This window comes from Ochotona princeps, chromosome 17 (genome assembly GCF_030435755.1).
Source record: "Ochotona princeps isolate mOchPri1 chromosome 17, mOchPri1.hap1, whole genome shotgun sequence".
Classification (NCBI taxonomy): domain Eukaryota; kingdom Metazoa; phylum Chordata; class Mammalia; order Lagomorpha; family Ochotonidae; genus Ochotona; species Ochotona princeps.
This window is the reverse complement of record NC_080848.1, coordinates 17818702-17846685: the sequence shown is the minus strand read 5'-3', so window position 1 is coordinate 17846685 and position 27984 is coordinate 17818702. Positions and strand designations below refer to the sequence as shown.

The 27984-nt window shown below is 57.7% G+C and overlaps 3 protein-coding genes across 4 annotated transcripts in view; 1 reads left to right on the top strand and 2 right to left on the bottom strand.

Annotated features, from left to right (window-relative positions):
- MED24 (mediator complex subunit 24) overlaps positions 1-641 on the bottom strand; it is a 36935-nt gene extending 36294 nt beyond the window's left edge. The window contains exon 1 of the mRNA XM_058675220.1: positions 486-641. The gene's annotated coding sequence lies outside the window, so the exon portion shown is untranslated. The remainder of the gene's footprint in view (positions 1-485) is intronic.
- THRA (thyroid hormone receptor alpha) lies at positions 19-25141 on the top strand. 2 transcript variants are annotated; one of them, XM_004591165.2, is made up of 10 exons: positions 19-303; positions 10271-10655; positions 13329-13396; positions 13771-13871; positions 16479-16626; positions 17202-17407; positions 18226-18372; positions 19407-19665; positions 20191-20318; positions 24354-25141. In XM_004591165.2, exons 2-10 carry the CDS (start codon positions 10603-10605, stop codon positions 24621-24623), a joined length of 1380 nt encoding a protein of 459 aa, XP_004591222.1. In that variant the 5' UTR covers positions 19-303; positions 10271-10602; the 3' UTR covers positions 24624-25141. The 2 variants fall into 2 exon arrangements, with proteins under 2 accessions (XP_004591222.1, XP_004591220.1); XM_004591163.2 differs by having other exon boundaries at positions 78-303; positions 24237-25141.
- NR1D1 (nuclear receptor subfamily 1 group D member 1) lies at positions 25136-27984 on the bottom strand. The gene is made up of 6 exons (XM_004591240.2): positions 27933-27984; positions 27569-27657; positions 27319-27463; positions 26343-26989; positions 25850-26035; positions 25136-25399 (listed from the first exon to the last, which is right to left on the bottom strand). The coding sequence occupies exons 1-6, from the start codon at positions 27982-27984 to the stop codon at positions 25136-25138; spliced, it is 1383 nt and encodes a 460-aa protein (XP_004591297.2).

Below are 27984 nucleotides of genomic sequence, written 5' to 3'. Positions count from 1 at the left end.
GCGGGCGCCGGCGGCGGCGAGGCGGCCTGCAGGGAGCAGCCGCGAGCCGGCCGGGCGCGCCGAGCCCGAGCCCCAGCCGGAGCGGGGCGGGGGAGGGAGGAGCCAGAGCGGCCGCCGCCTCTGCCGGAGGAGCCGCGGGGCCGCCACACTCGCCCCCCGCCCCCCCCGCGCGCTCACTCGCACTCACACCCGGGCGCTGGAGGCGGGCGGCCCGGGCCCCACCGGCCCCCCATGGACGCCCCCGGCACGGGGCGCTGAGACCCCCGCGCTGCTGCCCAGTCCGGTCCAGCGCGCCACGCCGAGGTAAGGAGGAGGGAGCGGAGGGGCATTAATATGCAAATGCATAGCGATTGATTATGCAAAGCCGCGGGTCCCTACGGTCGGCTCCCAGGCGGGCTGGGGGCGCCCAAGGGGTACCCACTGCCAGCCTTAGTCCTCCGCGGCACCCCGGTGACCCTGTCACAGCCCGAAAGCTTGCAACTTGCGCCCGGGGAAGGAGTTGAGGGGGGAAGGGAGGTGTTGCTGGGAGGTTGGTGGACCCCGGGGTTCGGTGGCGGAGATGGCGTCTGGGCCTCCCCTTCGAGGGCCCGCCCGGCCTCGGTCCGCCCGGTGTGCTGCGCGTTCCCAGGCCGGGCCCCGCTGTCGGCCGCCCGGGCTCCCCCGCCCGCCGCGCCGCGGTTTGTTTACGGTGCTCGGGAGGCCTGCCCCCCCAGCCCCCACCCCAGGCTCGGAGGCCCGAGTGGCTCTGCAAAGCTGCCTGTGGCCGCGAAGGGCAGTAGGAGTGCAGTGGGGAGGGGTGGGCTTGCACCGATCGAGGGGAGACAGAGCGGACCTTCCTCCCTCACCCTCTCCCCAATTAAGCATGGCTCTGTGGTTGCAACACTCTCGTAATTGCAAAAAACGCGGCTGTTGGGGCGTGGGGTGGGGGGCGTGCTCGATGTTCCCTGGATGATTAGGAGAGGTGCTGGTGCGGGGAGCCGGCTGGGAAAGAGAGAGGGGGAACGGGTCTGTGTTATGTGCCCCCCTCCTTGTCTCCCTCCCCTTGCAACGTGTGTCTCTGGCAGTCTAGGGCCTTGTCCAGTGTGTGAAAGAAAGGCCTGAGGATGGGGGGATGGCAGAGGCAGTAGAGAGAGCTGCCGGCTGGGTGGGGGGTTGGGGGGAGAGAAACAGAAGGAAAGCCAGTGAGATGGGAGCCTGCCCCTCGGAGCTGGCTCCAGGCACCAGGAGGGGGAGGGGATGAAGGGGACTGTTGTCCAAGAGGAGGGGAGAAGCAGAGGTGACACACAGAGCTGTGCCCACACGGACAGCCACATGCACACCCAGGGACACCCAGGCAGACTCAAGGACAGGAGCTGCTGGACACACCCACACGGGACAAGGGAAGAGGCAGGCTGCCGCTGCCCGGTCAAGTCCAGAGGGGCGGGACACACCCACGAGAGACCAGGAGTGGAGAGGCCAAGCATGCGCGCGCACGCACACACACACACACACACACATACACACAGGGTCACAGGGAGAGACTATCTCACACACACATGGACAAGGAGTTGCTGTCACCCACACAAGGAAAGTCACTATGGCATGCATGGGTGTACACAGAGCCATCGCATGCAAAGACCCTGTCACTCACAGGCACACACGTGCTCCCCTGAGCGCAGTCACGCAGCCATCATCCCTTGCCATGACAGTTGCTGTCAGTCAAAGGCAAGCAGAGTTACACATCAACACATGTGGACACAACTTAGCAGTGAAACAGAACTCAGTGGTTCTGTCACCACCACTGCTGCCTCGAAGAGGATAGAATGTGTCTATATGAGAAAGACTTCTTCGTGCATCGTGATACAAAGCATGCATTCCCGATAGTATGCTGTCTGTGTCAGTCCCTTGGGCTTGTCAAATCTGCCTGCTAGGGTGCCAGCTCTGAGTGTTCCTCCCGCCTGTCCCTTACCCTTCGGAAGACTAGCCCAGGGGCTGCTCTGTAAATACTCCTTGATTGACTCTGGGCAGCACGGGCACAGGTGCACATGTTGGCACGGGAGCCCCTGGGCTCAGGTGCAGAGCACATTCACACGGCTTGGGCCATGCTGTCACAGGTCCACGTGGACAGTGTCAGACAGCCCCAGGTGCACTCCTTGCTGCCAGCACCGCCGTTGGGCACACCTCCGTGCCTCGGTGCCAGCCTCCCCTCCAGCTTCCGCCTGTCTTCTGCCATCAGCCTTTTGTGGGAATGGGCAGCTATATATATATATATATATATATATATATATATATATACATTTTTTTTTAAGCGATAGAGAAGCGAGAACAGAGACCGGGGTGGGAGTGGGGGGGGCGGGTTCCAGAGGGCCGAGTCATGGGTCGGAAGCATTGTCCAGTGCTTTTTAGCTGCTGGGACTGTCCTGGCTGCAGGAGAGGGGGTATCTGGGGGAGAGCTGGCTCCTCGGAAGTGGCTCTCATCCCTCTCCTGAAAGCTAACAGGGTTGGGGAGACCTCCCCACCCTGCTGAAGGGCCATTTTCCTGGGGACACTCCGCTGAATCCCTGCTCCCCACCCCATGAGGCTGGCCCCTTTTCCCACCTCGGCTCTTCTGTCCAAACTTGGCCGCTTTCCTTGGGAGGCCGTATGCTGGCAAGTGTCTGCGTGAGTGATGTGTATTTTTGACTCGGAATTTCTCTCTGCCTGTGTGTCTCTGTTGCTGTGCCCTGTGGTGTCTAATTCTCCCTCTCTCCTTGTTTCACTGCCAGTCTGTATCTCTCTGTTTCCCTGTCCTTGTCTGTCTGTCTGCCACAGCCCCTTTGCTGGGAGCTGGGAACTGGCAGGGGCTGTCTTCATACTTTTCCAGTTGTTAATACTCAAACTCCGGCCCTCTGCCCCGGCCAGCCCCGCCTCTGGGGTCAGCGGGAGGTTGGGGTGGGGGGCGGGGGGCTCAGCCGGCTGCTCAGGACATCCTGCACTTCCTTAGTGCTGCAGCTGCGCAGGCCAGTTTGAGGGGCTGAAAACGGCGGCAGTGGGGGGAATGGGGGGAAGGAAGGGGTTGGGGGCTGCCACACTGCCCCCTTAGGCTGGCAGGTCCAGCCAGGGGCCACACTTGTTGTGCAGGCTGCAGCCAGTTAAATCTTGGACAAATCTCCACCTGTGATTCCTGCTGGAAAAGAATTGACCCCATGTGGCCAGTGGCGGGAACTGGCAGGTTGTGCCCTGGCCTGTCTCTGCTCCCCCTGGCAGCTGGAACCCACCTCTGAGATGCCCGACAGCTGTGTCCTGCTTGCCCAGCCTCTCAGCCTGATCCAGCTGTCCAGGCTCTGTGTGGGGCTGAGTGAGGTCCCTTCCCCCACAAGGAAGGGAGCTCTTCTGGACACCCAGAACCAAGGGATCTCATGTGTTTCTGACCAGCTTCCCGCTGTGGCCCTAGTCCACTTGGTGGCAGAGGCCGTGGTGATGATCCTACAGGAAGAGAATGGGCGGCGAGGGAGAGTGGGCTGGGACTTGGTCCCAAGGAACGAGGGGGCATGCCTCTAGCAGCTGGTGGGCTGCGGTGGACAGGAGTCAGGCTGCCTGGGTTGGAGCCCCAGCTCTGAGACTTGCTGTTTGTATGAAGTGGAGCAAGTGGTTTGCCTCCCACCTCCTGTTTCTGCGGGAATGATAATGTCTACCTCATTTAGCTTTTTGAGGCTTGGTGGAGTTAGCAAGGCCCTTGTGGGCAACAGGCTGGGTGCGTTTAATGTTATGAGGAAGACACCTGTGGGCCCGGCAGCCCTCAGATGTCTCGAGAGATCTTGATGGAGCATTGGATCTCCTGAACCTCACGGGGATGAAATGAGTGGGGAGCAGCAGGTCTCTGACCCTGTTTCCTTCCTTCCATCCCTCCTTCCCCTGTATCATATCTCTTTCTCCCACAAGTTTTTGCAGCCTGAACCCAGTACATGCAAAGGAGCCCAAAACAGAGGTCCCTCTGCCCCGCCCCCCCCCATTTAGCTTCAAAGGAGCCGTTGGCATCCCAGCCTGGGACACACCTCACCAGCAAAAAGCTCAGACACCCCTGCATGTCCCCTGACACGCGTCTAAGCACCGGGGAGTGGGAGAGCAGAACGAAGGAATCTGTCTCCTCGCCCCAAAACTGTCTTCTGCATGTATAATCACAGCAAGGGGCTCATAGAGGAGACAGCCTCCCTCCTGTCTCCCAGGGGTGCTGCATGCTAGCCTCTTACTACAGGACCAACAGGACCCAGTCCCAACTGACAAACACCTAGGTTCCGCTCCCCAACACAATAGGCCAGAGTGCAAAAGGTGGTGACAGAGAAGTGGAGGTGTTGAGCGGGGTTGGCTAGACTCCTACAGATCTGGGGTCACTCCTAGGTTACCTCTCCTCTGAACCCCTGATCCTCAAGGTGAAGCAAGGACAGAGTATGTGGCGGGGGATGCATAGGGGAAGGCGATCAGAGTGGGAGCATATCCCAACTGTAGTTCTTGCAGCAGCAGATGTACTTGGGGAATCTCTGATCCTCGTGGGGTACAGAGAGGCTAGCCCGACCTGACTGGGAGGGGCAGGCGAAGGAGGCTAGGCTGTGTTTGGTGTTGACCAGTTGTCTGGCTTTGGGCTTCCCGTGTTGTTATCTGGCTAAGAGTAAAGGTGGGTGGCATCAGGTGGGAAGACTGCTGTGTTCAGTCCACCTTGCCTCCTGGCTTGGCAAGCATGCCTGTGGGCTCTCCTCTCCTCCCAGGGTTGGGTACGTGCCAGGGTGGGAATGCACATGCTATCTGGAGCAGACAGTCTTCGATCTCTCAAGGAGACAGCTAGGGCCGGTGTGGGGTGGGCACATGTGGAGTGAAACCTGGCAGACCACAGATAGGGTGCTTAAGGGGACCTCCTTCCCGTATGCCATTGCATGAAGGGATCCACAGGGAGACGACAGAATTTTGCTGGGCACACAAGGGGTGCCAGGCAGGTGCCATCGTGCCCAGGAAATGCTATCCTGCTTTGGAAGGGAGAGACCAGTGGGCTAGGGGTTGTCAACAGTGCCAGAGGCACAGCCACACACCTCAAGCAGCAGCAGAGAGCGGCAGAACTGGGCCAAGCCCCCAGCCCTCTTCCTCCTCTCTGTCTTCTAACAAGGAGATGGGTGCTTGGCTCTCTGGAGTCCCTGCTGTCTGTTTCATTTTCTCTTTTACCAGGCGAGGCGGGTGGCGTGGGGAGGGGCTGGGCTTTGGTGGCTATTGGCATTTTTTGTACACATCAGTGAGTGGGTGTGTTGTGTGCGCATCCATGTGAGAGTGTTTTGTGCATGTGTGGGCTAGGGAGGGCTCTGAATATCTCCTGGAATGAGCCAGAGCTGGGCAGCTCTGCGCATGTGTAGTGAGTGTGTGTGCCTGCACGTGTCCGTGTGTGTGCTGGAGATTCAGCTGCATTTGCTTGCTCGCTGGCGCTCTCTCTCTCTCTCTCTCTCACACACACACACACACACACACACTCTCTCTCTCTCTCCCTCTCTTCTAAATCTCTCCCCCACTCCCCTCTTCCCTCCCTCGCTCTCCCCACTCCTCTCTCTTTCTCTGCTTCTGCCAGTTCTGCTTGGGCGGGGGCTGACTCCCGCCTCCCTGGGGTGCTTGGGAGAACATCCCTGCCTTTCTGTTCTCCTCCACCATCCCCTCCCCTGCTAGGTGATGCTCTCCAGGGGCTGGCAGGTAACTTCTTTTTTCTGCCTTAAACGTGGAAAGTGAAGGAGGGAGAAGAACCCCATGCCCCGTGCCCATGATGCCATCTGCAGGCAGTGCCTTGGCCCCGTGACATTCATGCCTCTAGCATTCAGCTGCCCCAGCTCCCAGCTCCGGTTACCCACTGGCTGCTGGGGGGACAAGTGAGGGGGGGCAGAATGTGCCATGTCCAGCTTGGGGGTGCTTCCAGTTCTTGACTACTGGACTCTCTTATCTCCATGCACGAAGGATACTCGGGCAGGGGGCTGGAAGGAAGGAGCTGAAGACCCTGGGCATGAGTAGGGGCACAGTTGTCCATCATCAGGAGCATGGGGGAGGATCCATGTGGCCAGGAGATGACCTCTCAACCTGGGCACCCAAGTGGATGGCTGGGCTGGGCTGGGGGAGGAGGGTGAGGAGAGCAGCAGGTGGGTGGGGGTGGGGGCAGCGGGTTGGGAAGCACCGTCTTTTGATGTTCGGGCTGGGCATCTGGCCCAAGTCAAGGCTGCTGTTTATGTCTTTCTGTCTCTGACCTGCAGGGGAGAGTTTCCTGTTATATTCTTTTTTGGGGGTGGGGAGGATCCTTTGTTTAAGTAACCAGCCTCCCCCTGAGGGCTATCCCCCACCCCATCTCCCTGTCTCTAGCCTCTTGGACCTCCCATTGCCTGGGAGACTGCAGTCCTGAGTCCCACCTCCTTGGGGGTCCCCCCCCAGGAGTGCTGTTGCCCACTCCCCTGCCCTCTGCCACATCATACCTGCCCAATAGGACTCTCCTTCCTGCCTTCCCTCCTCCTCTCTTTCCTGGCACCAAGGTAACAGATTTGGGTGGGGCAGTCCTGCCCCATCCAAACGTGAGAATAGAATAAGGGTGGAGGAGGGTGGGGGGTCTGGCAAAGGAGAGAGAGGTCCCAGCCTTTGAGAGGTAGCTTCCCCTCCATGGTGGGGTGGGGAAGGTTGCTGCTGCAGCTCCTGGTGGCCACAGGCCATGCTAGGGCAGGGGGCTGTGCATGCTGGGAGCCCACGTTGGCCCCAGGCTGTGTGCACACACAGATGCCTTTGCCCGTGCATGCCCGAGTGTGTTTGGGCTCAAGTGGCTGCCCTGGCCTGGGAGCATCACCCTTCTCATCTGTTGTGGCATGGAGTCAGGGTATCAATGCCAGTGATTGGGGGTGGGTCTCCCCCCACCCCTAGCAGCAGGCAGAGGGTTAGGGGAAAAGGAGGTGTGAACCTACCAAGAGCACTATTAATAGCCTACATGCCAGGCCACCAAGAACCAGCTGTCACCGTGGAAACCATTCCTACTTTCCCCTCCCCCAGCCTCCGTGGGGTGGGACTTAGGCGGTACTGAAGCACCCCCCACCCATCTTTCTTTGTTACCTTTCTCCCTTTGTCTCCCCCTCCTTCAACAGTCTCCCCTCCCTGTATCTGTTCTCCTTTCTCTCTCCCCCTTCCTTTTCCATCTCCCATCTCATGGCTTCCTGTCTTTCTGCCCCAGTACCCCATGTCACCTGCATTCTACAACCTCCTCCAAGTCCTGCCCTCGGTCTTTGTCCTTCCCCTCCTCCCCAGCACCCCTTCTGCCCCTCTCCTCTTCTTCCTCCTCGTCCCCTCTCTTCTCAGCGCCCTCTCTGTGCACCTCCCTCTGTGTGCTTTGGGAGGAGGAGGGGTGTGCTTTCCTGCAAACAGTAAGGACAAAGTTCAGGGGCCCCAGAAAGGTGGGGCCAAAGGCAAGCCCGGGTCCTCAGGAGAGCTATGCGCATGCTATTTGGTGCTAGGTCCAGGGGATAGAGAGTCCTCGCAGGTGGAGTCCCAAGAGTCCTTTCAAGGGGGTGTCCCTTGGATGATCCGCAGGGCTGCGCAGTAGGACGAGCAGCAGTGGGAACCTGGCGCTGTGCCCTTGGATGCCGCACTGGCTTCTTGTCCCTGTCCCCAACCTCCCTCCTTCCCCTCCCCAGATCAGCACAGAAGCACTTAAGCTTAATGAAATGCTTCCCCCTGTGTGGGCACCTTGCCCACGCTGCCACCCGGCAGCTCCTATCTGACAAAGAGCAAGTGGGTGGCCAGGCCAGCCAACAGGTGGGCCTCACTGTCCTGCGGTCTGGGCCAGCCTCAGAACCCCAGAGCTCCGCCTTACCTGCCTCCTCCTTGGAGGAAGGCAAAGGGACCGCCCTTTAGGGTAGGTATCCCTGCCCCTTGCCCGTTGATCTTTCTCTGCACACAGCTAACACTGGATCTGTGGTTTGTGCTTCCTGGCATGCTGAGCCCTTGGCAGATACATCATGGACTCTCCAGGGGCTGCAGCCTCTTTTTAGGTGCCAGGTGAGGGTGCCCTAGGGAGTGAGGGCAACTTCTGGGTTCTCTGCCCACAGCCAGGGCCTAACCAGTCCTGGGGTGACACCACCTGGCACGAGGGCCCCATTTAGGCAGAGAGGGAGCCTGCCCCTCCTCCCAGCGGGCACGTGCAAGCCCTTGGCAGTGCCCAGGCACATTTGGAGTTAAGGCTAGGCTGAAGAGGGGGAAGGGGAAACAAACAGGGTGGCTTAGGTTGGCACTGCCCCAGGTCTGCCCCGTTGCAACTGGTAGTGTGGGCTATGGGGGGAGGGGTCCAGCAGGGCCACAGCCTGGGGCAGGAGCTGTCCTTGTCACCGTGTCACTGTGGGGCTGCTGCAGGTGCTCCCTGCTGCTAATGGCTGGCCCTTGGCTGCTGCTAATGGCCATTCCGATGCACCCTGGCCTCTGGGCCTGCCCTGGGGGCCTGCTCGCCATGGCTGCCCCTCTCAGTGTGCCCACTCCTGTGCTTGCCTCCTCCCCTCCCCGGGGGCTCTTGGGCCTCCGGCTAGCGAGTGGATTTTTCCAGCTTCTGTAAACAAGTGGTGGCAGTGTGCCAGGCGGGCAGGAGACAGGCGGGGGCAGCACCGCAGCCAGGGTGTGCCAAGCACCGAGGCACAGCCTTTGGGGGCGGCGGGGAGAGACAGGGAGACACCCAGACCTAGAGAGGGAGAAGAGAGAGAGTAGAGAGAGAGAGACACTCAGATACAGACAAGCAGACCAAACGAAGGCTGACTGGGCCCGGGTGGGAGGGGAACGCAGAGGAGCCTCCCCTGCCTGGCCCAGCCCCCACCGCTGCCCTTGCCCCCGACCCCCCACTATATGGCTAGGAGCAGCAGGCCCCCATGCCCGGCCCTTGGGCATCCCCACCCACTTTTCTCCCCACCTCCACCCCTTAGGGCTGGCTACGCCATTATAAATTTATAACAGGAATTTCTCCACAAGCCAAGAAAAACTTGACCTACTTTCTTGACGGCTCCCTGGGCTAAGACTCCCTGCTAAGGCACCCCCCCTCAGTCTCCTGTCCAGCCCCCAGTACCCGGTCCCAGGCCGGGGGGTATTACAGGCAGAATGGGCCTCTTCTCCACACTCCTCCCACACACCCACACCAGGGGCTTGCCTGGCAGCAGAGGCCCTGTCCACTGGCCCTGCCCCACTGACTGACTTATCTCTCCCCCTCCCCACACCCTCCTTCTTATCAGCTCCTGGGGGGTGTGGCGGGGGGCCCCAGGGGTGAGGTCTGTGGTGCCACAGCCACGTGATGGAGGTTGTATGTAGGGAGCTGCACCCTTTGTCCCCCTCCCACATGCCTGCACCTGCCTGCATGCACGCAGTGAACCAGGGATAGGGTGAAGCATGGAGGGGTGGTAGGCACACAGCCTGGGTGCAAGGTGGCAGAACGAGGCCGGCGCCAGAGACAGGCTGTGAGGGTTTAATCTCTGGGCCACCCATCTGCTTAGCAGCTGTGGACTGGAATGAGGGGTTGAACTTTCTGAACCTCAGCTTCTTCATCTGGGAAGGTCTGATGCCCGCTTCAGAGGGCACCAATCGGTTCATCTGCTCACACCTGTTTATTCATTCATGTTGCTGGCCCGGTGGGTGGCAGCTCATCCAGACCTGCCAGGCAGTCTGTTCCTCAGCCCCGGGGCGGCAGTGGGCCTGGGAAGGGGAGGACTCTGGAGTTGCCTTGCTAACCGAGGAACGGTCTCATTACACCTTTGCTTTCCGGAGGGGGAGGACTCTGGAGTTTCCAAGGGATTGAGATGGGCAGCCACAGCCCGGCCTGTGACAGAGGCGTCCACCTCCCCATGGCCTTCACTGTCTCTCTCTCTGATGGCTCTGAAATGGGCACCTGTATGCTGCCCTTGTGCCCTCCCCACTCACTCTTCCTCCACGGGTACCCTGGTGCCCTGCTGGGGACCCCCCCACCCCCACCCCCACCATTCTGTCGGGCTTTCCAAGGACTAAGCTAATGTTTGCCAGGCACGTGTTGGTCTGGCTGTGAGAGCAGAGTGGTGCTGCCTAGTGCCCATCTGGCTTCATTTTTTCTTTCTTCCCTCTCCTGCATGGGGTCGAGGACATAGGTATCTGATCTTGCCTGCCCCTGGCCTCATGCCTACCTTCCGTGCTCACTGCTGTCTTATTATAGCACCCCAGAACCCCCAGTGTGGCCACCAAAGGAACTGTCCCTCCCCTACCCACCTTGGCCTAGCAGCATGTACTTATCCAGGCCTCTCTCCTCTCTCCACAGGGATCTCTGGATAGGACAAGACTCTGAAGTTACTCTCCCCCAGCGTCCAGCCCAGGACCCCCGCCTCAAAGACCCAGCTTGCCCCCAGCCCTCCCACCTGTCACTCCCTGGCCCCTCCCACCTGTCACTCCCTGGCCCCTCCCACCGCCTGCCCCCTGCTTTGGGGTGCAGGGCATGGTGTGAAAGGCCGAGTGTTGGGTGGGTGCCATGGGTGCTGTGCCCTAGGGCCTGGGTGGAGGGGGGTGGGTGGCCTGTGGGCGTGCCGGGGGGGCCAGCGTGCCCACCCCAGTCTCTTGGCGTGCTGGAGGGCATCCTGGATGGAATTGAAGTGAATGGAACAGAAGCCAAGCAAGGTGGAGTGTGGGTCAGACCCAGAGGAGAACAGGTAGGTCATGGGTTCGGTGACTAGGTCATGCCAGCGCTTAGGTGTCCAGCGTGTGAGCCAAAGAGAGCACTGTGTCTTGAGCATCCCTGGGAGACAGGGCATGGAAATAGCGAGCGCACCACCCATCTCCATGCTGGAGATGATGAGCCGCTCAGAGATGGGGGGAAGAAAGCACTTACCTTAAGGAGAGCTGTCTGTCTAGCAGAGGGCAGTGCCAGGGACCTGAGACTGTAGGTACCAGATCTGCGGTCCCTTCCTGGCTGGCGCTGGGCAGCCTTAAGCACGCCCATGCCCCCCACTTGTTACCCTCACCTGAGCCCCTGGGGTCCAAACAAACTCGCTCTTTCCTTCCTTGCTCTACCCGTCCATTCCCCTTCTGCCTGCGTATATAGGTACACTGCCCACCAGTTGTGGCGCACATGCTGTGCACCTGGAACCATTGGTCACAGCCTGCATTTATACCTGGAATCTATCGGGAGCCCATTCGTGGTCAAAGGCAGACACTGCTGTGGGGCTCCTCCCAGGAAGTGTAAATGCACATCAACCTGGAGGTTTTGCTTACACACAGGAGGTGTCTGCCAAAGGCACCCTGGGGACAGGGTCCCTGTCTCCCGCCCTGCCCTTGAGAAGCCCAGAGGGTCTCTACCTCTCCCACTGGATCCAAGTGGCACAGAGCTCTGTCCCAGTTGGCATGGAACCCTGGGAGCTGGGTACAGGCTGTGCCTATGACCAGGGAGAGTGGGGGTGGGGTGCTCTGGGGAGCAGTGTGGCTGGCTGTTGCCTAGGAGATTAGATTCTGAGCCAGAAGGCTGCAGGCCTGGCCAGGCAAAGCCCTGGGGCCCAACGCTGGGTCCCTGGAGGGCTGGAGGAAGTGGATGGAGTTCCAAATGGTGTTGGCACCAGGATAAACTCCACTCCCAACAACCCCCTGAAGGCCTCACTCCCAAGTGGGACTCTAGGAAGGCTCTATGTGGCTGTCACTTGCATCCACTGTAGTTCTCTGGCCAGACGAATGTGGGTCTAGAGAGTCGGCCCCTAAAGCTTGGACAAAGGCGAGAATGCCATTCCTCAGGCCCTTAGGACTGCAGCTTCTCCCCTCCCCCACGTCCTTGCGCCACCTTGTGGCCCTTCTTGGGACTGCACCCAGAGACTAGGAGTCTGGTGATTGTCAAGACGACTGCTGCACTTGGGCCCTGGGTGGCCCGAGTTCTCCTGTACCCACCTCTCCAGGAGGCAGGAGGCAAACCTGACCCTCTAGCCTCGTAGGAACCAGACAGGGGTAATCCCCAGGGGGAGCGTGGAGCGTGAAGCTGTCTGTGACTGTGACCCTGGCCAAGGTCACTGTGTCAGTGTGTTGGGAGCTGCCTCTGGCTCCAGGGGGAGGGACCCTGCAGCATGCCACACACAGGGTGGGTGAGGGAAGTTATACAATCCTCACAGGCACGTAGAGCACTTATGTAAGCCGTGTGTGATGAGGTTATGTAACATGTATGCAGAGCCTGGTGACATATATGTGCAGGAGCTAAGGGCTGCCAAGAGTCCCTGCTGTGAAAGGAGTCCTCGCCCTACCCCTGACCCCTGTGTGCTGTGTCCTCCGGTACAAAGGGGGACTTTGGTTTGCTCTTGTGTTTAATGGAGGCCATAAACAGGGTGACTGTCGTGCTGTCGTTTGCTGTAGGTTACTTGGCATACATGTGTGACCCGGAAATCAGCTGACGTGTTCACGCTGCAGGGAGAGGGTGGTGTTAGCAGGTGCCTGTCTAGAGAACTGTGTAACACGTGGGCATATCCTTGAGGTCTTGTTATACATCTGAGAATGTTCTGAAAGTGGCCTAGGTCCTGATGCTTATTTATCGTACCTGAGTGTATTGTGAAGGCTGCAAAACTCTGAATACGCGTGCTGGTGTCACGTCACGTGTGTGTGGGGGGTGTAGTTCTGAAGGTTCAGCATGTGCTATGCCTTCGCTCAGCATGATTGTCATGTACCGAAGGCATGAGTCTATGGAAGACTCGAGAATCTATGGGATCCTGTGATTGTGGGTGCTTGAAATCTGCAGTGTAGGTGTGCATGTGTGTGTTTGTATAGACTGTGCATGTGTGTACCTGTATGTATGTGCTTGTGTGGGTGTGTGTATGTACACTGTATAGGTGTGTATCTGTGTGGGTGCATTTATTTGTAGATGTGTATGTGCGGTATATGTGTATCTGTGCACGTATGTAATGTGAATATGTGTATTTATGTGTGTGTATATGTGTGTATCTATGTGCAGGTGCCCTGTGGGTGTGTATGTTTATAGCTATGTGTGTGTGCTGTGTGTATCTGTGCATGTGAATGTGTTTGTAGGTGTGTATGTATGGGTTTGTATGTGTGCATCAGTGCAGATGCCCACGTGGGTGTGTGCATGTGCCTTGTGTAAGTGTGTGCGTGTGTACAGGGATGCTGGAGCACACTTGTGCCCCAGCCAAGGCCCCTTATCTTTGTCCCCTGCAACTTTCAGATAGCTGAGCACTTGGTAGGGCTGTCAGCTGACCCGGGGTTGGGGGACAGTGGGAGGTAGAATGAGGACAGTGGCTGCAAGGAGTGGGGGGGTCTGGGGGGCTGTACAAACCTTGTGAATGAGGAGGGGCTGCCCCAAGGCCACTCGGTAATGCTGTCTACTTTGCCCCGTCTAGTGCCAGGTCACCAGATGGAAAGCGAAAAAGAAAGAACGGCCAATGTTCCCTGAAAACCAGCATGTCAGGTGAGCCTGGCTGGATAGACCCCTCTTGCTACCATTGCTCCCCCATTCCCAAACCAGGCCAGGTTCCTGTGGGCCATGGGGGTGGGGTTTGTCTGGCCTGAGAGGGCTGAGCAGGGCTTGCCCGAGCCTTTGAGGTGCCTCTTCTGCTGCAACCCCAGCTGTTCACCTCAGATCCATACCAGCAGCCCCCGGAGCTCCAGTCCATGGGCTCCCACCCCTTAGATGGGAACGAGCAATCAACATTGAGGGTCTCCATCTTTGGGGGGTTGTGGACAAGATGACCTGTGTTCTGTCAGGGAGGCGGAGTGGTATTCACAGGCTGGGAAAGTCCAAGCTTGCAAGCCATGCCTGCCTCCTCCTTCCCTCCCTCCCAGGGTATATCCCTAGCTACCTGGACAAAGATGAGCAGTGTGTCGTGTGCGGGGACAAGGCAACCGGCTACCACTACCGCTGTATCACTTGTGAGGGCTGCAAGGTATGCACCAGCCACCTCCTGCCCCTCCCCTGCTTGCTGAGCCCCTAGAACCTGGTGTGGCAAAGTCACCTGTCATCTCAGCATTTTCCTCTCCTATTTATTCATTTCTTTGTTAACAGTCCCTGTTCTAAGTAAGTGATCTAACTTCCTTCAGCCTCCATTTCTCAGTCTATGAAATGGAGCTATCAAACGACCTCATAGAGTTGTTAGGAGAATGAGATGTAGTCATTCGCATGAAGCATTTTTTAATTCATTATTTATTTATATTGGAAAGGCAGATATACAGAGAAGAAGATCTGGTTCACTCCCCAAATGGCCACAATGGCATGAGCTGAGCTGATCTGAAATCAGGAGCCAGGAGCTTTCTTCCAGGTCTCCCATATGGGTGCAGGATTCCAAAGCTTTAGAGCCATCCTCTACTGTTTCCCCAGGCCACAAGCAGGGAACTGGGTGGGAAGTAGAGCAGCAGGGAGATGAATTAGTGCCGCTATTGGTTGCCGGTGCTTGGGGGTGGAGGATTAGCCAATTGAGCCAATGCACTGGACAGTACGTGAAGTATTTAACACACAAATTGGGCATGGAAGAAGTAGTTAAGAAATGGCAGGTCCCACAGTCCTGTTCTCAGAGTGAGGATTGCCATAGGTACCCTGCCCCCAAGCTGCCTACAGCCCACCAGAGAGGGACAGACTTCAAACAAACCTCAGTATTTTTTTTCCTTCCTTCCTTCCTTCCTTCCTTCCTTCCTTCCTTCCTTCCTTCCTTCCTTCCTTTTTAAAAGATATATTTGTTTGAAAGACAATTACAGAGACAGAAATAAAGAGGCCTTTTGCTTAGACCATTTTCTGCTGCTGCCCCAGGTGCATTAGTGGGGAGCTAGATCAGAATCAGCAGCCAGAACTCAGGCTGCCAACAGGCAGGCAGCCGCTGAACCTGGTGTGCCGTAGTGCCAGCCACCACATGTCAGTGCTTTGCAAAATGTGGATCATGGACTATGTGAAGTACTAGTTAAAATGTTGGTTCCTAGGTTGCATCTTACCCTATCTTTTGTGGTGGGGTCCAGAAAACGCCCTCAATGCTGTGCCACACCTGAGTGGGTGCCAACCCGTGCTGGGGGCCATGGTGGGTACAGATGCAGATGGCAGCTCTCCCTGGAGCAGCCAGGACACAAACCTGCGCCCATATGGGATCCTGGCATTTGAAGGAGGAAGACTAACCAGTTGAGCCATGGTGCTGGGCCTGCTGTTTCACTTCTGATCCAGACCTCTGCTCACAGCCGGGGAAAAGCAGCAACAGACAGGCCGATTCTTTGGGCTCCTACATCGACATGGGACACTCAGGAAGAAGCTCTTGGTTCCAAGCTTTGGATCCGCTCAGCTCTAGTCATTGTGGCCATCTGGGAAGTGGACCAGTGGTTGGAAAACTCTGTATACATATATTTAAAAGGCAGTATGACAGAGACACAGAGTGATCTTACACATGCCAATTCCTGCCAGAAGCCAAGAACCCAACTCTATCCGGGTCTTCTAAGCACTTGGGCCATCTTCTATTTTCCCAGGCACATTAGAGGGGAGCTGGATGGAGAAGTAGAGCAGCTGGGGCTCCAATCAGTGCTCAGAGACGGGATGGTGGGAGCAGGGGACAGGAACAGCGTAGGATTCACCGCCTCCTGAAAATGCAAGGGCTTCCAAGAAATCAAACTATTTGAAAATCTGTTTTGAGATTTCTGTCAGTGTCATGCAAACCAATACTGCCAGGGGTTTGGCATTTCTGGATACGACACAAGCAGTGTGGCTCAGAGTGGTCCCCTGGGAGCTTCCTAAAAAATGATGGCAGAAACGCCTTGGCTCGCTGCACAAAGCACTTGATTCCTGCAGGTCACACACCCCCACTCCCACCCTGCGCCAGGCCCAGGAGTTTGCATCTCTGAGAAGTGCTCCAGGTGATTTTCAGCACACTGAGAATCAGAGCAGCACTCAGACCAGGGTCTCTCCACTCTGACCCCAGTGTAGACAGACAGGGCTGGGCCAGTGGCTTCCTCTACTCTGCAGCCTGGGAAATGGTAATAGTTTCTACCTCCTGGGGTTAGCATCAGGGTTAAATGTCAGAAGGAGGAAGAGGAGAGGGTGTGATCTTTTACTCTGCTTAGCATACAGTAAGTGCCAGCCTGAGATTTGAAGTTTTTCCATCCCAGCAAAGAACAGTCTTGCTATGTGGAATTAAAATGGTTCCACTGGAGGTTCTACCCAGTTCCTTCTGGTGGAGCCATGCCCTATAGCTCATAAATTACACCTGCCATGGCAGCTGGCAACATACTGTATGTGAGAGTGGCTTAGGATTCTTTTTTGTTCTTCCAGTAATTTAGCAAGAAGTGAAATAAGATACTGACTGAACTTCCAAATCACGCATAGCACCCTGCTCTCCCACTGCAGTCCTTCCCCTCTTCTGCCCCTCCATGGCCCAGGTGCCCTTGCCCCTGCACAGACAGTCTGGTTGGTGCAGGGGGCCTGTCAGAGCCCCTTGCTCCAGGAAGATGCCAGCTTCTTTCACTGCTCTTCCTCCTTTGCCATTGTGATTGGTTCTGCTCCATCTCCCTGTCCCTACCCCCAGGGCTTCTTTCGCCGCACAATCCAGAAGAATCTCCATCCCACCTACTCCTGCAAATATGACAGCTGCTGTGTCATCGACAAGATCACCCGCAATCAGTGCCAGCTGTGCCGCTTCAAGAAGTGCATCGCCGTGGGCATGGCCATGGACTGTAAGGGGCATGGTGGGGAGAGCTGAGCCTGGTGGCTGGGGTTGGGTGGGGTGGGAGCTCCAGAAGAGCAGCTCCCTGCAGGGTAGCCATAGGCACCACAGGAAGAGTGACATCCAATGAGGGTCAGGCTGATGGGAGGGTGTTCAGTGTATCAGCCCTAGATGCCCTCATCCCTGGGTGGGAGACAGGAGGAAACAGGCTTCCTTGTGTGGGCCCTGTACCCACCTGAGACCCTCACAGAGGGGGTTGTTGATAGAAAGAGCTTCTGCATACCCCCAGCACAGGGTTCCTGATCCACTTCCAAGTAAGGGGGTGGAGGTGTCTTTCATGGGTTAAGGGTTGGATGGCAGGATCTTCCAGGATCATCCATAAGTCGCTAAAACCAGAATGTTATATTCCTCTGGGGGTCAGCCCAAGTGGGAGTTGATGTGGGGCCAGCCAATTGCTGGATGATTTAGGAAAGTCACTCAAGCTTTCTGAGCCCTCCAAGCCGTGCACTCAGAAGAGGAATTTCTGAGATGCCGGTGGGAGAGGGGAGGCCCCCCTGCAAAGGGCTTTGTGTCTCCTGTGGTCAGTGGTTCTAGATGACTCCAAGCGAGTGGCCAAGCGCAAGCTGATCGAGCAGAACCGGGAGCGGCGGCGGAAGGAGGAGATGATCCGGTCCCTGCAACAGCGACCGGAGCCCACCCCTGAAGAGTGGGCCCTGATCCATGTTGCCACGGAGGCCCACCGCAGTACCAACGCCCAGGGCAGCCACTGGAAGCAGAGGCGGAAATTCCTGGTGAGGAGGATGCAGCCGAAGTGGGAGTCTGGGGGTGGGGAGAGAAGCCGAGTCCTCTTGGTACGATCCAACCCTGGGCTGGCTGGCCGTCCTCGCTGCTGTGCACCCTGCAAGCATCATGGCCATCTGGGTTGGGAGTTCTGTGAGAGCAAAGCCTGGCTGTAGTCATTGGGTTTGCAGCAAACGGGGACAACCTCTCCTCTTTCTCCTGTCAGCATGCAGTGACTGGGAAGGGAGGGTAAGCACACAGGCGCATGACCATGTGTGTGAGCACCTGCTGAATGCCTGACACTGTGTTAGACTCTGACCAAGCAAATTACCACACAAGTGGTCAGTTGGGGAGGAGACAGTACGTGGTTGGGGGAGGTAGAAGATTGGCACCTGGTTGATGGTGGAGGGTACCAGGGAGTGGAACACAAACCAATACTTCCCTACCAGGCAGATGTGTGCATAGCAATTGGCAGTCAGAAGCCTGGGTTCAAATCCTGTTTCTGCCACTAACTAGTCATGGGACTTAGGCACTTGTGTAGGTCTCAGTTTCCTGATCTGTGAAATGGGCATTACTGTAAATAGCTTCCTTACAGAATGAGGAGAACATGCAGCCTCTGCCTGGCCATGTATAAAGTGCCCAGTGGTCACCATTGCTGTTGGGATAACTCCCCTGCTGCTGCAGCTATCCAGGGCCCCCCCCCCCCCCCGTGGCCCCATGTCCCCGAGCGGCCTTGGAGCTCCCCCTGGTGGGGAGGTGAAAGGGGTCTGTAGCCTCAGCTGACCACACACTTCCCCCCTCCACACCCCACGCCCCTCTGCCAACATAGCCGGATGACATTGGCCAGTCTCCCATCGTCTCCATGCCGGACGGAGACAAGGTGGACCTGGAGGCCTTCAGCGAGTTTACCAAGATCATCACCCCGGCCATCACCCGTGTGGTGGACTTTGCCAAAAAACTGCCCATGTTCTCCGAGGTGAGTGTCCGATGGGAAGGGAGACGGAGACGCGTGCTAGGGCTGGAGAGGACCAAGGGCAGCTCCTCAGCGCTCCTGGGGCTGGTATTTGCTCACCTGAGGTTTGCTAGAGAGGGAAAAGGTAGGTAGGTCAGTACACACCCAGCATGTGCACACATACACACGTGCACTTTAACCCGGGTATACCTATATAAATACATATTCACAATGCACACAAAATGCACACTAGCATGTATATGTGTGCAGCAACACACACGGCCCTGCGTATGTGTACATGTGTGTTCATAGGCATCCACACAAATGCTGTTGTGCATGTGTGTGGATACACACCTACGCATGTGTACTAGCATGCTTGTATGGATAACACATACACTCACATATGTGCATGCACAGTACATACACAAAGTGCACACTCATGTATATGCACACATGCACACACACTATAACTCTTATAACACATGCATAAGGTATACACGCATACACATGTCTGCACACACATATACCATCACATATGTGTGGATGCACATATGCACATACAGCCATCGTCATGTGTGTATGCATACTCACACCCATACAATACACATGTGCTTGTGTGGCATACATACACACTCATGATGTACATAAAGCATACACAAACACATGTGTGTGTACATGCACACACACATACACACATATGCATTGCACACTCCAGGCCAACTGATCTAAGGATGGGCTGACCCAAGGGCCTGCCTCCCCAGCCCATCTCCCCTCAAGTCTGCATGGCCAACTCACTATGGAGCACACTGCCCTAATGGCTGCTGGACTTTGGCCAAGTTCCCTGACTCTCCCGCACCTCAATTTTCTCATCTGCAGGGATTCTGGGGATGGTAACAGGACCTAAGGCACAGGCGCGTGTGTGCTCATGGGTGCATGGGTGCAGGGAGAACATGTCTTACTGGCTTTAGCTAGTGGTGGTCTCGCAACTCCCTGGAAGGGGCTCTCCAGGGTATGGAGTAGAGGGTGCTGAGTACTCCTGTGGCCCTGCCACTCTGCAGCTGCCTTGTGAAGACCAGATCATCCTCCTGAAGGGGTGCTGCATGGAGATCATGTCCCTGCGGGCGGCTGTCCGCTACGACCCCGAGAGCGACACGCTGACGCTGAGCGGGGAGATGGCCGTCAAGCGGGAGCAGCTCAAGAACGGCGGCCTGGGCGTCGTCTCGGACGCCATCTTCGAACTGGGCAAGTCACTCTCTGCCTTTAACCTGGATGACACGGAAGTGGCTCTGCTGCAGGCTGTGCTGCTAATGTCAACAGGTACCTGCTGGAGGGCAGGGAGGGCACGGCGCAGGGCTACAGTGGGACCTGGGGCTCTCCCCCAGCCTGGATCTCATGGTCTCTTGGCCCCTGAGCCCACTTCTGTCATCCAGGACCCTCTGCTGCTCAGGCCCTGCTCTGTTGTCCTCCTAGTCCCTCAGATCCAAGCCGGTCTCTTCTCCCTAGCCCCTGCTTTCTCTCTCCATTCGCATGTCCTTGGGTTCCCCACCCACACTGGATTCCCATCTCTGGTCCCCAATGCCCTCCCATCCCACCTCTCTGACACCAGCCTTTCCCAGGAGGTCTCCCAGTCTCCACTGTCCTATGCCCTCTATCCTCTTTGAGCTTCAGCTCGGGCCTTGCAGCCCCTCCCACATGTGGCCTTCACTACGATTCCCTGCCTTGCTCTCTCGCAGCCTCTCTGCCTCTGTCTCCGTTGTAATTTCCGGCCCCTTTACTCCCAGCCCGTGTCTCCCCTATGCCCTTGGCCGCTCAGCCCTGGCACCCCTCCCTTCCTCTCCACAGACCGCTCGGGCCTGCTATGCGTGGACAAGATCGAGAAGAGTCAGGAGGCGTACCTGCTGGCGTTCGAGCACTACGTCAACCATCGCAAACACAACATTCCGCACTTCTGGCCCAAGCTGCTGATGAAGGTGACTGACCTCCGCATGATCGGGGCCTGCCACGCCAGCCGCTTCCTCCACATGAAAGTCGAGTGCCCCACCGAACTCTTTCCCCCACTCTTCCTCGAGGTCTTTGAGGATCAGGAAGTCTAAAAGCCTCAGACGGCCAGGGGGTGTGCAGAGCTGGTGGGGAGGAGCCTGGAGAGAAGGGGCGTAGCTGGGGGCTAGGGAGACACCCCCCCATACCTCTTCTCTCCTTCCTCTCACCCTTGGATAGATTCCACACACACACACAAACACACACACACACACACACACACACACACACTGCCCAGGTCCCTCCTCAGAATTTATGGCACTGGGACAGGGCAACAGATGAACTTCCTATGGAAAGGACAGTGTGGGAGGTGAAAGGGAGGAAGGTAGAGGAAAGGAGAGAAAGAGTGGACAAGCCATCTTGATGGTAGGGAAAGGGGGAAGTAGGGGCAGATGCCCTCAGCTTTCTCCCCATTCCCACCCCCCAAGCACACACACGAGCATGCACACACACACACACACACACACACACACACACACACGAGAGAGAGAGCCCCCTGCCTGGGTCCTTGGCCGAGGTGGCTCCTCCAAGCTAAAGCCTTCTGTTCTTCCAGATGTCTGGGCTCCAAGAAGGGCTTGGCTCGGCTCCTCCCCCTGGGGGTTACACTTTCTAGTTGTTCTAACTGCACTTTGGAAACAAACAAGGGGAGAAGATAGATGAAGAAAACCTAGACAGAGAAAATGACAAAAAAAGAGCGCGAGAGAGAGCGAGAGAGCGAGAGAGCGAGAGCGAGCGAGAGAGATGATATTAAGTTATTAACTAAGGCTGGCCAGAGGGGAAGGACCCTGCCCCCCCCCAACACACACACACCCCATGCACTTTGAGAGCTGCCCTGCTTCCTCCTCAGATCGGAGAGACCCCCCCTCCCCCAGACCCCACAGGTAGGGCTGCTGATCAGAGCTGTGAGTACACATGACAGGGTCCTGGCCACCCCCTTGCCTTGCCTTGCCTGTCCCCTCCACCCTGTGTTCCTTTGGCAGCCCACCCTCTCCCCGGCCCAGTACTTCCTCTGCTCTCTGCTACTCGTGCCCGCTGAGTTCCATCTACCTCTCACGCTGGATGCCAGCTGGCCCCTCACCTCCTACCCTGCTGACCGCACAGCTCCTCTTTCAAGTGCCCAGCCCCAGGGGCCTCTTCCCCTCCCCCTCTCACGCACACATAGCACATACACACAAACACACACATACACCTTGGCACTCACACAGGAAAACGGTAGCTCTGGCTCCCGCCCTCCTCATATCATGCAGTATTAGCCACAGTCCAGACACTGCTGCGCAGGGCACGGGCTGTGCGTGAGCATCATCTCCCCACCCCCCTGGAATTGCCATGCCTTCCTTGGCCATGACATGGTGGGACTTGGTGTGGCCCTACTTCCTTGTCTGTCTTCTGGGCTCTCTAACCTCTGCCCTCCTCCCTCCTTGCTCCCATGCAATGTACTCATCCTAACTGGGCGGGCAGGCAGCAGAATGGGGGTGTCCAGGTCAGTAGCACTTCTTTGGGGCCCTGGGGGTGGGGTGATTGGATGCCTCCTCATCCCTTGGATGCTTTGCAGATCAGCCATCTTCTGCCCCCTGGAACCTCTTCCCCTCTTCTTTTCTCTAATTCAGGGACTTTGGCTTGAGCCCCCTCCCACCCGCCTGGTGAGGAGTGCTCTGTTGGTCTGCACTTGGAGCAGCTGGCTTCCTCCTCTACTTCCTCCTCCCTTTGGCTAAAGCAGCTCCCCAGGGGCGCAGGGGCAGGAGGTATAAGGGAGGAAAGGAGGCAAGAAGGAGAGGGCAGGGAGCGCCAGCACAGACCAGCGGTCCCTGGGCTCAGGGCTGCAAGTCGGCAGGGATGGATGGGTGGACATAGATGCCCCCCGGAAGCCATGGGGACTGGGGCAGGGGTGGGGGGAGGGTGCCAGGGCTTCCTGCGCTTTGCACTATTGGGGCAAACATGTCTTAAGCAGTGGGGAACCTGTCACCTCACCCCGACCCTCAGCCTGCCGCAGCCCCCTCCACACCACACACACACACACACACACACATATACACATACACACATACCACGTGTGCACCCACATACACAGGAAGGCAATGCTATGCTGCCCACCAGGGTAGGGTCCTTCCCTGCTGTTCAGGTGTTCCCACGGGGGTGAAGGGCCTGGAGGAGCATCTTGTCACCTGTGCATGTGCCTGCCCCGCCCCACTGGGGCCCCGGGCTGCCCGTGCCGTCTTCGTCTCTGTGCCCCCACCCCACCCCACCTGCTATGTCTCTCCTGGGATACTGAGTCCTATATGGCTCCAGGCCCATGGAGAAGCCCTTTTGTACCTGGCTCCCATGCCTGGGAGCCCCAGTGGAATTCCTGACCTGTCTGCTGTCTACCCATTCCTTTCTTCCCATCCCTCGCCCTCCACACCTGCTCCTCCTTTCCAGCCATGGACTTGCTGAAGGAAAGGCCCAGAAGAGCCTTGGTCTGCTCCAGGCACTTGGGAGACCTCCCCTCACCCCACCCTTCCCGCCTTCCCCAATCATATGAGCTGTGATCCCCTTCCACCCCAGGGGCCCCTCCCCCTGCCCCTCAGCAATGTGGGGTGTATGTGTGCGTTTCTCTGCGTGAATGTGTGAGTGAGGACGCATGGTGGGGGAGGAGCCAGGAGACTCAGGAGTGCCACGCATCTGTCTCCAGAGGCAGCTGTCCTAGTCCCTGCTGAGGAAGTGGGGGACAGGGCCCTTCCTGGGGGCCATTGGTGCTAATGAGGGGGTGGCCCTGACATGGGTGCTTGGCACACCTCCCCCAGTATTGGCCTGGGCACTAGGGCAGGCAGGGTGGGGCAGCAGGTGCAGTATTGATGGGCGGATGGGTTGCTGGGAAGAGGATGGGGGGGGCCAGGCCAGGACTAGGGAGTGCCAGAGCCATGACCACTATCCCGCCCCACCACCCACCTCTCCATCTCAGTATTCCCCCTCCCATCACTTAGAACACACATACCTCATCCAGTCTCCTCCCTGCTCAGAGTTTGGGAGGGTGGAGGAGGAGGAGCTCCCACCCCTTCCCCAGGGGGCGGGTCTACAGGGCTGGGAGAGGCCAGGGCGGGTGACAGACACCGTCCAGAAGGGGGGACAGGAATTCCTGCCCTGGGAACTCCTGGGTGGGGGGAGGGGACACTGCCCAGAGGCGCTACTGAATGTATGAGAAGCTGGTGCTGGGGTGGGGGGAAGGGTTGGGGGGAGGGCTGTGGCCAGAAACAGGGAAGGAGGTAGGTCTCTTCCCCAGGGAGGGGCGGGACCGGTAGGGGTGACATGAGGGGCTCCTACTCCTGCCCCACGTTGACAATCAGTATGTCTGTTATGTGCGATTTTTCACCCCGTTGTGTTTTGGGTCAGGATTTTAAAGAAAGATATTTTTATGGTAATTGTTGCTCGTCTATTTTACTATATATTTATGTAATAAATATATGATGAAAATCACCCCCTTGGACACCCCCCTTAGACTTGCGTGCTGTTTCCCTATATCCTCCCATCTGTTGGCAGAGTACACCCCCCAAGCTGACCAGATGGAGAGGTGTCCCCTTCCCCCAGCCTTGGCAAGAGTCCCACCTTAGCCCCATCCCGCCCCATCCCCCCAAACGAGCACACACCACAGAAGCCAGCTCAGCTGTGAACTATTGGATTTGAGACAAGAACAGAACAAATCGGGGGGCCATAGAAGGGTGGGAGCCAGGGAGTGGTTTAAATAGGGAAGAGGGAGGGGGATGGGGGAGGGAGACAGATATTTACAAGAAGGCTCAGGGGGCCCGAAGCTCATCTTGGAATATTTTATAACAATATAAATAAGATTCTGGTTTGCTTTTCCTTTTCGTCTCGTAAAGGAGAGAGAAGTGCAGAGTTCGATTCTGTACAAGGGGGCAGCGGCGGCAGGCCGGCCGGGCGGGTCACTGGGCGTCCACCCGGAAGGACAGCAGCTTCTCGGAATGCATGTTGTTCAGGGTCCGCAGGTCCGGCAGCTTGAGCAGCAGCTTGGTGAAGCGGGACGTCTCCGAGGGCCGGTTCTTCAGCACCAGAGCCCGAAGAGCCCGCAGCAGCGTCTCCTGGAGCTGCTCCACCGAAGCGGAATCCTCCATGCCCGAGCGGTCTGTGGGGAAGACGACAGCAGTGAGGCAGACTCCCTGAGTTCCTCTGACGAGGAGGACCCGGAGGGCTGCAAGGAGGAGGAGAAGGAGGAGGAGGACCGGGCAGGCAAGGCAGCCTCCCCCTGAAGCCTACCCTCTGAGGGGCCACCAGCCCGCCCAGGGAGGGAGGAGGAGCTGCAACTCCTCCTCCCAGGCATGGATCCCAGGGCTGGAGGTGCCTGTGTGTGTGTGTGTTGGGGGGGGGGCGGGAGCTCAGCAGGGCTGGCCACCGCCCATCCCACCAGACCGCCCTTCCTCCCTGAAGGGGCCACACCTGGCCAGGCTCCCTCACTTTTTTGGCTCTGTAGTTCCCTCCCTCTGCCTGGGACACCCTTCCTCGCCCCCACCCTACCCCCTTCTCTGCCTGGCAACTTCCTAACTTGTCCCTGAGGCCTCAAGTGTCACCTCCTTTCCCAGCTCACCCAGGCAGAAATAGTTGTGTGTGCTTCCCTTGCTTCTACTGTGACACTTATCTCACTGTTTTATAATTAGTCAGACATGAGTCTTGTTTCCCAAGCTAGACTGTGTCTGAATCGTGTCTGTATGGCCAGTGCCCAGTGCAGAGCCTGGCATAGGGTAGGTATTCATAAAAGGTGTGTTCAATTCAACTGCGTCTGCCTCCTCCCCGCGGGCGGCTGGGGGCTGGACCCACCTGCAGAGACAAGCACCACCGCCGTGAAGAGACCCAGCTCCTCCTCGGTCAGTGCCAGGGAGTTAAGCTTCTCACTGAAATCGAACATGGCATTGAGCAGGTCTCCCATGCCCATGGCGCCGAGCTCCTGCAGGCTGTAGGTGGTACGGCTTAGGAACATTACGGTCTGGTCTTTCACGTTGAACAGAGATGCAAACCGCACCATCAGTACCTAAGGCAGAGATCACTGTGGGTGAGGTGGGAAGAAGCCCAGGGGAGTTTGCCTCAGGGTTGAGGGGTGCTGCCTTAGATTTCTCAGTTGGTCAGGGGAGACCCAGGCTCCCTGGAAGGCCAGGGAGCATAGGCTTGAAAATGTGACAGGCCACGGACCTTAGGTTAGACACTGCCCCCGAGGTAACTGCCTCCTGTTAGGAAAGGTATGGGGGGCAACATGTACCCTGAGGTGTCATTTTAACATAACAGGTTGTTGTGATTAGTAGAGATGACAGGAGTCCTTGATCCAGTGGGAGGAGGGGGAATGTCACTTTGCCCTTCTGCCAGACTGTCTTTAAGACCAAGACACTGGGGTTCCAGAGCCTTTTGGGGCCCCTCCCTACCTCAGGCACCAAGTCCTTCTGCTCCACTTTTCCCAAGGTCAAGGGTAGGGAGGACAGTGACTTACCTCAAAGGTTCCCGCCTTAAGCAGAGTGACCTGGTCGTGCTGAGAAAGGTCACGGAAGCCGGGGATGTGCTTAGCAAATTCCACCACCTCCCGCACGGCAGGCGTGAAGCTCATGGAGAAGTCTTCCCAGATCTCCTGCACGGTCCGGCCACTGCGCCCGTGGGGGTACATGTTCATGGGGCATGCCTGGGGAAGAAGGGGAGTCAGCCAAGCAGTATCACTCACAGGAGATTCCCCCAGCCAGGGAGGGCTGTGCCCCAGATTCCACCTGCACTGGGGGCTATGGCCCCAGAGGATGGATGTTATAGGCAAAGTGGCAATTAGGTGCCAGGTGGAGATGAGGGATTCTCAGACCAAGCGTTGGACTGCAGGTCAGGAATCCTCTCCTGGGAAGAGAGTTATCCCACACTCAGCTTCTAGGCACCCCCAGCTGCCCTAGGCCAAGTTCATCCTTCCCAGCCCCCTGCCCTCCTCATCCACCCCATGCCCTCACCAGCAGAACATTCTTGGAGTTGCCTTGCCGTGGAGTATTGGCAGGTGCCTCTCCTTCTGGGGCTGCATACATATGGGTGGGGCATAGACGGTGCCCGTTGCTGTTGGGCTGGTGGCAGCTGTGATGGGCAGGGCTGGGGGACCAGGTGGGAGGGTAAGAGGAAGGGGTCTGGCGTAGACCATTGAGGGCCTCATTATGACGCTGGGCAGCCAAGGCATTGTTGTCATTGGGGGCAGGTGGGCAGCCCTGATTTTCCCAGCGATGTGGGGTGGTGGCCGGAGGGCTCCCCACTGCCTGGTTGGCATTAAAGTTGCCAGGTGACGTTCCCAGCTTGTCATGGGCATAGGTGAAGATCTCTCGGTGGGCCCGGGCCACCTGGGATATCACATCCTCCACGGTAGGCTCAGGGCTTGGCGATCTGGGTGGCGTCAGCTGTTGCGGGAACTGAGAGAAGCCCACCAGGGGTGAGGGCACTGCAGCAGGAGGTGGCGGCGAGGGGCCCATGGGGCCTGGGGTGGGGTGCTGCATGGGAGAGTTCTCCAGCGGACACTGGCTGCTCAGCTGGTTGTTGGCCAAGTTCATGGCACTCTGCATCTCAGCAAGCATCCGCTGCTTTTCTCGTTTGGGGATACGCCCAAAACGCACGGCTGTGACAAGAGGAGAAAAACATCAGGAAGTTCTCACGTGCATTCACACACATCCCTTCCTTCCCTTCTCTCTCCTCAAAGGGCAGGATCCCATACGCGGGGTGGGGATATGAGGGATGTTGCATGTTAAAAGTAAAATGAGTGAGGCCACGCCCATCAAGGGGCTTTGCCAAATAGGAGTGTCCAGCAAGGGAGTGACTGAGCAGACACAGGACAATGTGTGTACGTGAGAATGCAAGACACAGCTGTCTCGGTGTGGGATCTCGCAAGGGAGGGATGAGCTGAGGAGCTGGCTGGAAAACAGGGTGGGCTGTGGGTTGCAGCCTCACCATCTCGGGACATGCCCACGGAGAGACACTTCTTGAAGCGACACTGTTGGCACCGGTTGCGGTTGATGCGGACGATGGAGCAGTTCTCGTTTTTCAGACACCGTTTGTACTGGATATTCTGCTGGATGCTCCGACGGAAAAAGCCCTGGAGGGCAGGAGCGCCTAGTGAGCCCAGCCGTCCCCTTCCGGCCCTGTGACCTCCCAGGGGAGGCCTTCCTCTGCCTCTGCCCTTACCCTACATCCGCCTCACCTTGCAGCCCTCGCAGGCATGCACTCCATAGTGGAAGCCCGAGGCGACATCTCCACACACTTTACACAGCAGCACCATGCCATTGAGCTCTGTGGGAAGAGGGGACTGTGACTAAGCTGGGGAAGGCTGGGTTCAGTGGCCAGGGATGGGGGAATGGAGGCTTTCTGGGTGGGAGACAGTGAGGAGGAGATCCAAGAGCTAGGAGCACTTGGTAACCAGACAGAGCTGGTGGGGGGTTGGGGCAGCTCCAGGAGGAACCCCCAAGACCAGGGGAGGCCCTGAGAAGAACAGTCCCATGGACATCAAGTCCAACCCAGCCCTCGCCTGCTTCCCTGCCTCCAAGTCAGCTGGCAAGTCTACTCACTGGTGATGTTGCTGGTGCTTTTGCTAGGGGACACTCGGCTGCTGTCCTCCAT

Bases quoted from the DNA above. Each gene is read 5' to 3' on its own strand.
- NR1D1 (XM_004591240.2), bottom strand. From the start codon at position 27,984: ATGGAGGACAGCAGCCGAGTGTCCCCTAGCAAAAGCACCAGCAACATC. The intron at 27,464-27,568 runs GTGAGGCGGATG...CCTGCCCTCCAG, and splicing joins ATGCCTGCGAGGGCTGCAAG to GGCTTTTTCCGTCGGAGCAT. The intron at 26,990-27,318 runs GTGAGGCTGCAA...CTCTTGTCACAG, and splicing joins CGTGGGCATGTCCCGAGATG to CCGTGCGTTTTGGGCGTATC.
- THRA (XM_004591163.2), top strand. From the start codon at position 10,603: ATGGAACAGAAGCCAAGCAAGGTGGAGTGTGGGTCAGACCCAGAGGAG. The intron at 13,397-13,770 runs GTGAGCCTGGCT...CCTCCCTCCCAG, and splicing joins CCTGAAAACCAGCATGTCAG to GGTATATCCCTAGCTACCTG. The intron at 18,373-19,406 runs GTGAGTGTCCGA...GCCACTCTGCAG, and splicing joins AACTGCCCATGTTCTCCGAG to CTGCCTTGTGAAGACCAGAT.